General features: G+C 45.2%; 1 protein-coding gene across 1 annotated transcript in view; it reads left to right on the top strand.

Moving 5' to 3' along the window:
• The first annotated feature begins 508 nt into the window (after nt 1-508).
• Nucleotides 509-7,773, top strand: part of LOC135517077 (WD repeat-containing protein 7-like) — a 110,431-nt gene continuing 103,166 nt past the window's right edge. The window contains exons 1-4 of the mRNA XM_064941099.1: nt 509-636; nt 1,597-1,768; nt 4,272-4,379; nt 6,704-6,781. Coding sequence (XP_064797171.1) covers nt 548-636; nt 1,597-1,768; nt 4,272-4,379; nt 6,704-6,781 — 447 coding nt within the window. The 5' untranslated portion in view covers nt 509-547. The remainder of the gene's footprint in view (nt 637-1,596; nt 1,769-4,271; nt 4,380-6,703; nt 6,782-7,773) is intronic.

Below are 7,773 nucleotides of genomic sequence, written 5' to 3'. Positions count from 1 at the left end.
TGTTGTTGCTATAGGTGATGGAATGGGAAGATAATGATGCCTGTTGCAACCTGCCAGCCTGCCGCCTCAGTCCTCCCACTGCTCTGTCCTCCTCACCTATTATCGACGCAGCTGCTTGTTGTGAAAACTAACCTATCCTCATCCAAAGAAACAAGAAGTTATCACGACCACAAAGTGTGCTTAACACAAAACCAATAACAATGGGTTACAAAAATATACGCAGTTCACAGTCCTGCCCTGTTCATTTTGCCAACAGACGGCACATGTTGTTCTGTACGTCACACAGGTTGTGTCCTAAATCACAGCCTATTCCCTACAAAGCACTATGTGGTTCTATGGATCGCCCTCACTTCACTGACTCCATGTCCTACTGTTGTGGGCACGCTGCCTGTTTTTGATTGATTAAACTCTGAAAGCCTGTGGGGAGAGATTGGTGGTAGACTTTGAAAGTCAAAAGCAGTGTGTCACTGTCTAGTACAAGTTTGTTGGACTGAAAGCAGAGGTAGTTCTGGCGCTACGACAGCGATATCACTGAATTATCTAAAAAATGAAGTTGATGCATCTTGGGAAGATAAAAGTGATGTTTCGCAGGCTGAGGTCTGCTCTGACTGAGACAACTCATGAGTGTATCATAAGGTATTGTACTGCTGATTTTTAAACTTGGAAACTGAATGACACATGACTTCGGCCTAACCTTTTTGTGTTTTCAGTTTTCAATAAGAATCTAGATGTGTCTCTAATCCCTAGCCTCCATTTTATGGCTTAAAAAAAAAGAAAATAAGTTTTGGCAAGACGATTAGGAATTATTTTCACGGTTTGACCGCTTGTTTGGAAGGATGTTAACCAGTAGACATTTTGCAGTAAAGTTTGTTGTAATAGTGTAGGCTGTTCTGTTGTTCAGTACTGTTTAACATGTCATAACTCCACAGTTACGCTTTTATTTCATCAACAGTTTGATCTTTACATTTAATCTGGATATTGTGCTTGGGACTTAGCTCAATATGACTTATGTGTGAAAGCTATGCTACTACGGAAGCAGTAATGTTCAATAGGTGAATGATTGTGTAACATAAAACAGATGACCATTATTTTGTTTTCAAGAGCCTATTTTAATTATTGTAATCATTTAATTTTTGAATGTGATTCATGGGTTTTCGGCCAGGTCATGAAAGCACTCTGACCTACATTGGCAGTTGGTTCTGCTTTTCTGTGTTATGTCTTGGTAATGGTTTCTGTCTGTCATTGGAGGAAATTCCTGTTTTGCGTTGCTTCCCTAAAACTAACCTTAGTCCATCGGTATCTCTGTCACTATCTTATGTTTGAGTGAGCGTCACAATAGTCCTTAATGTTTTATTTTAATTACCACAGATTATTGACCGTAGATTTGTGAAGAGGTTATTGGAAAGTGTGGAATTGATCTGAAACTACTCTAACGTGCCGACAGTAACTCTCAACCTAGCGGTACGTCACCCACTGTAAAGTCTATGGTCTGCCCTTCAATAATGACTTCGATGACCTCAATGCTGCCTTGTGTAGTGCCCTCCCATCAATGTTTGTCAGCTCTTTTAACTCTGTCCCTCTCTCTCCTCTCCACAGGTCAACAGAGAAAATGTCAGGAAACAGCCTGGTTTTACCCATAGTGCTGTGGGGCCGGACGGCGCCCACTCACTGCATCTCCAGCCTGCTGGTCATGGATGACCTCGCCACCATCATCACCGGCTGCCACGATGGACAGATCTGCATTTGGGATATGACCTCCGACCTCGAGGTAAGCCTGACGTGACCTTTGACCTCCAAATATGCGTTTTGGTCCGAAAGGTAAACATGTTACTCATTCTGGTTAAATATGGACTCTGTGAATCATCAGGATTGTCTTCAGTGTGGTGAGATGTAGCAAAATGTTTCGAAACGCCCCCCCCCCAAAAATAAGTTTGTCCATGTAGGCCAGGGATTGGCAACAGGTGGCGCGTGAGGGTGCAAAGATTTTGGGAGAATTTTGTTTTTTGGTCAAAAAATATTGTAATATCACCAGGGTTTAATTTAGGAAACCTGTTCCCAAGTATTCCCACAAATAAATAAAAATAAAGGTGATGCAGTCTCAATGTAATCAAGTGATGAAATTAAACGTGTGTCGTTATTGGGGCTTCTCTAGCAAAATTACTAAGAATAAACAAAATGGTCAGTTGTCAACACCACATTAAGGTGTGGGGGACATTCATTGTATGAAAATAATAAACCAGCAACTCTATTTCGCTCGGGCGTATAGCATTATCTGTCAGTCAACAATTCATCTGTGGGAGCGTGGCGGCTCTCAAAACCAGACCGCAGAAACAGCTGGCCGCTACTTTCCAGGAGATTGTTTGTGAGGAGATTTACTTCCGGGTTAAGTGGGCGGGTGTTAAGAAGCGCGGTTTGGCGGGTAATGTTTCAGAGGACGATTGACTCGACCTTTGACACCCGAGCCCATTGGGGAGTTGCTGCGATGAGATGATCAAAATTGGGGAGAATAAGGGGGTAAAATACAACAGAAAAATACATAATAAATAATAATAATAAATAATACTAATAATAATATTTGGTAAATCTCTGTCGCGTATTACACATCTTAGATGTTCATTACAGCCTTATCTCTCCATGCAGAAAATGGTTTTGAAAAGACTAGAATGGTCATATCTCTGGTCCGTCTTGGAACATGTGGGACTTGGCTCCAATTTCATTCATTTGATTAAAATACTATATGCTAATCCCTCAGCCATAGTAATTAGAGGAAATAACTGTTCTGTTCAGAATCACTAGAAGCCCAGGTAATCTACTTCATTCCAGTATACATAGACATGCAATTTTACTATATCAAGACAATGTATCTCAATCGGTCCCAAGCACATAAAATGAATCTAACCAAATCAGCCTTACTGCTTCCCCAAATGGAGGCCTACGGGTTCATGTTTTAGAAACGTACATTGAAATAAATAATGTACTTGCAAAACATTTTTGTGCTCTGTTTTGGTCAATTTGCGATGTACAAATTATTTGCATTTCCCGGCCACCAGACCATTCAAATCAAATTTTATTTGTCACATACACATGGTTAGCAGATGTTAATGCGAGTGTAGCGAAATGCTTGTGCTTCCAGTTCCGACAATGCAGTAATAACCAACAAGTAATCTAACTAACAATTCCTAAACTACTGTCTTATACACAGTGTAAGGGGATAAAGAATATGTACATAAGGATATATGAATGAGTGATGGTACAGAGCAGCATAGGCAAGATACAGTAGATGGTATCGAGTACAGTATATACATGTGAGATGAATATGTAAACAAAGTGGCATAGTTAAAGTGGCTAGTGATACATGTATTACATAAGGATGCAGTCGATGATATAGAGTACAGTATATACGTATGCATATGAGATGAATAATGTAGGGTAAGTAACATTATATAAGGTAGCATTGTTTAAAGTGGCTAGTGATATATTTACATTTCCCATCAATTCCCATTATTAAAGTGGCTGGAGTTGAGTCAGTGTCAGTGTGTTGGCAGCAGCCACTCAATGTTAGTGGTGGCTGTTTAACAGTCTGATGGCCTTGAGATAGAAGCTGTTTTTCAGTCTCTCGGTCCCAGCTTTGATGCACCTGTACTGACCTCGCCTTCTGGATGATAGCGGGGTGAACAGGCAGTGGCTCGGTTGGTTGATGTCCTTGATGATCTTTATGGCCTTCCTGTAACATCGGGTGGTGTAGGTGTCCTGGAGGGCAGGTAGTTTGCCCCCGGTGATGCGTTGTGCACACCTCACTACCCTCTGGAGACCCTTACGGTTGAGGGCGGAGCAGTTGCCGTACCAGGCGGTGATGCGCTCGATTGTGCATCTGTAGAAGTTTGTGAGTGCTTTTGGTGACAAGCCGAATTTCTTCAGCCTCCTGAGGTTGAAGAGGCGCTGCTGCGCTTTCTTCACGATGCTGTCTGTGTGAGTGGACCAATTCAGTTTGTCTGTGATGTGTATGCCGAGGACCCATCACAGACAAACTGAATTGGTCCACTCACACAGACAGATCTGCATTTGGGATTCACTCTCAACATAAAATCGGCACGTGGCTGAATCTAGTTGTCTTCCCCTGATGTAGGCCAGGCACACCTGAGTGGCCTGTGTAATGTTGTTACTGTGTTAATTCGCAGGTACAAGAGGATCTTAATGTGAAAGTGAAACATCGGTGTGCCTCTGTCCTGGTTTACCTGACTTGACTGTCCTGTCTCCTGTGCTGTTCTCAGATCAGTCCCAGGGCCATGTTGTTTGGTCACACAGCCTCCATCACCTGCCTGTCTAAAGCCAGCCCCTGCAGTGACAAGCAGTACATCGTCAGCGCCTCAGAGAGTGGGTGAGTAGTGAATACAGTAGGCATACCCCACAGGAAGTACAGTGGTGGGCGTACCCCACAGGAAGTACAGTGGTGGGCGTACCCCACAGGAAGTACAGTGGTGGGCGTACCCCACAGGAAGTACAGTGGTGGGCGTACCCCACAGGAAGTACAGTGGTGGGCGTACCCCACAGGAAGTACAGTGGTGGGCGTACCCCACAGGAAGTACAGTGGTGGGCGTACCCCACAGGAAGTACAGTGGTGGGCGTACCCCACAGGAAGTACAGTGGTGGGCGTACCCCACAGGAAGTACAGTGGTGGGCGTACATCATAGGGAGCCAATCAGTTGTTGTTACATGTTAGGGCTATCCTCTGTATACCACCCCTATTGCAAGGACTTTGACTGTTTCTTCAAGTGCAGTCGAAAATACCATCATGCTCTATGATGAAACTGGCTCTCATGAGGACCGCCACAGGAATGGAAGACCCAGAGTTTCCTCTGCTGCAGAGGATAAGATCATTAGAGTTGCCAGCCTCAGAAATTGCAGCCCAAATAAATGCTTCACAGAGTTCAAGTAACAGACACATCTCAACATCAACTGTTCAGAGGAGACTGTGTGAATCAGGCCTTCATGGTCAAATTGCTGTAAAGAAACCACTACTGAAGGACACCAATAAGAAGATGAGACTTGCCGGGCCAAGAAACACGAGCAATGAACATTAGACCGGTTGGGATCTGTCACCGTTCTTTGAGACGCAGAGTAGTTGAATGGATGATCTCCACATGTGTGGTTCTGACCGTGAAGCATGGAGGATGAGTAGTTATGGTGTGGGGGTACTTTGCTGGTGACGCTGTGATTTATTTAGAATTCAAGGCACACTTAACCTGCATGTCTACTACAGCATTCTGCAGCGATACGCCTCCCATCTGGTTTGCGCTTAGTCCCACTATCATTTGTTTTTCAACAGGACAATGACCCAAAACACACCTCCGAGTTGTGTAAAGGGCTATTTGACCAATAAGTATTGTGATGGAGTGCTGCATCAGATGACCTGGCCTCCACAATCACCCGACCTCAACCCAATTGAGATGATTTGGGATGAATTGGGCCGCAGAGTGAAGGAATGGCACTCAACAAGTGCTCAGCATATGTGGGAATTCCTTCAAGACTATTGGAAATGTATAACAGGTGAAGCTTAGTTGAGAGAATGCCAGGAGTGTGCATAGCTGTCATCAAGGCAAAGGGTGGCTACTTTGAAGAATCTCAAATATAAAATATATTTTGATTTGTTTAACACTTTTTTTTTTTGGTAATACATGATTCCATATGTGTTACACTACATGACTAAAAGTACCTGCTCGTCAAACATCTCATTACAAAATGATGGGCATTAATATGGAGTTGGTCCCCCCTTTGCTGCTATAAAAGCCTCCACTCTTCTGGGAAGGTTTTCCACTAGATGATGGAACATTCCTGCAGGGAGTGTTAGTGAGGTCGGGCACTGATTTTGGGCGGTAAGACCTGGCTTGCAGTCAGAGTCCCAATTCATCCCAACGGGTTGAGGTCAGGGCTCTGTGCAGGCAATCAAGTTCTTCCACACCGATCTTGACAAACCATTTCTGTATGGACCTCACTTTTTGCACAGGGGGCATTGTCATGCTGAAACGGGAAAGGGCTTTCCCAAACTGATGCCACAGAATCGTCTAGAATGTCATTGTATGCTGTAGTGTTAAGATATCCCTTCACTGGAACTAAGAGGCCTAACCCAAACCATGAAAAACAGCCCCAGACCATTATTCCTCTCCACCAAACTTTACAGTTGGCACTATGCATTGGGGCAGTTGTTGCTGAATAGTTGTTGAGCTGATGTTGCTTCCAGAGGCAATTTGGAACTCGGTAGTGAGTGTTGCAGATGAGGACAGACGATTTGTACTCTCTACGCTTTAAAGCACTCGCCGGTCCTATTCTGTGAGCTTGTGTGGCCTACCACTTCACGGCTTAGCCGTTGTTGCTCCTAGACGTTTCCACTTTACAGTAACAGCACATACAGTTGACCGGGGCAGCTCAAGCAGGGCAGAAATTTGACGAACTGTCCTGTTAGAAAGGTGGCATCCTATGATGGTTCCACGTTGAAAGTCACTGAGCTCTTCTTTAAGGCCATTCTACTGTCAATGTTTGTCTATTGAGATTGCATGGCCGTGTGCTCGATTTTATACACCTGTCAGCAACGGGTGTGGCTGAAATAGCAGAATCAACTTATTTCAAGGTGTGTGTACATACTTTTGTATCTATGGTATCGGTTATTGCTCTAAAGTTGTCTATTCACTATCTGCTTTGTGTGCAGGAGATGTGCTTGTGGGATGTCAACGATGGACGCTGTATTGAGTTCACTAAGCTGGCCTGCGCTCACACCGGGATCCAGGTAACGTATATGGCTTTTTTTCTCACCACGTATCTCTTTTTCCACGGCTCTCTTCCACGGCTCTCTTCCACGGCTCTCTTCCATGGCTGTCCTCTTCTGGATGTGCCAGGTGGAGATTATAACAACATGCCCAAGATGTTCAAATAATAATAATCACAGTAGTTGTCGCGGGTGCAACAAGTCAGCACCTCAGGAGTAAATGTCAGTTGGCTTTTCATATCCGATCATTAAGAGTATTTCTACCGCTCCTGCTGTCTCGAGAGAGTTGAAAACAGCAGGTCTGGGACAGGTAGCACGTCCGGTGGACAGGTCAGGGTTCCATAGCCGCAGGCAGAACAGTTGAAACTGGAGCAGCAGCACGGCCAGGTGGGGACAGCAAGGAGTCATCATGCCAGGTGGTCCTGAGGCGTTGTCCTAGGGCTCCGGTCCTCCTAGAGAAAGAGAGAGCACACTTAAATTCACACAGGACACTGGATAAGACAGGATAAATACTCCATATATAACAGACTGACCCTAGCCCCCCAGCACATAGAATGTTGCAGCTTAGATACTGGAGACTGAGACAGGAGGGGTCAGGACATTGTGGCTCCACCCGATGATACCCACGGACAGGGCCAAACAGGAAGGATATAACCCCACCCACTTAGCCAAAGCACAGCCCCTACACCACTAGAGGGATATATTCAACCACCAACTTACCATCCTGAGACAAGGCCGAGTATAGCCCACAATGCTCTCCGCCACGGCACAACCCAAGGGTGGGTGGGGAGGGGCGCCAACCCAGACAGGAAGACCACGTTAGTGACTCAACCCACTCAAGTGACGCACCCCTCCTAGGGACGGCATGAAAGAGCACCAGTAAGCCAGTGACTCAGCCCCTGTAATAGGGTTAGAGGCAGAGAATCCCAGTGGAAAGAGGGGAACCGGCCAGGCAGAGACAGCAAGGGCGGTTCGTTGCTCCAGAGCCTTTCCGTTCACCTTCACACTCCTGG

This window comes from Oncorhynchus masou, chromosome 28 (genome assembly GCF_036934945.1).
Source record: "Oncorhynchus masou masou isolate Uvic2021 chromosome 28, UVic_Omas_1.1, whole genome shotgun sequence".
Classification (NCBI taxonomy): Eukaryota; Metazoa; Chordata; class Actinopteri; order Salmoniformes; family Salmonidae; genus Oncorhynchus; species Oncorhynchus masou.
Note: the sequence above shows the minus strand (reverse complement) of the source record. Positions and strands in the feature narration are given on the sequence as shown.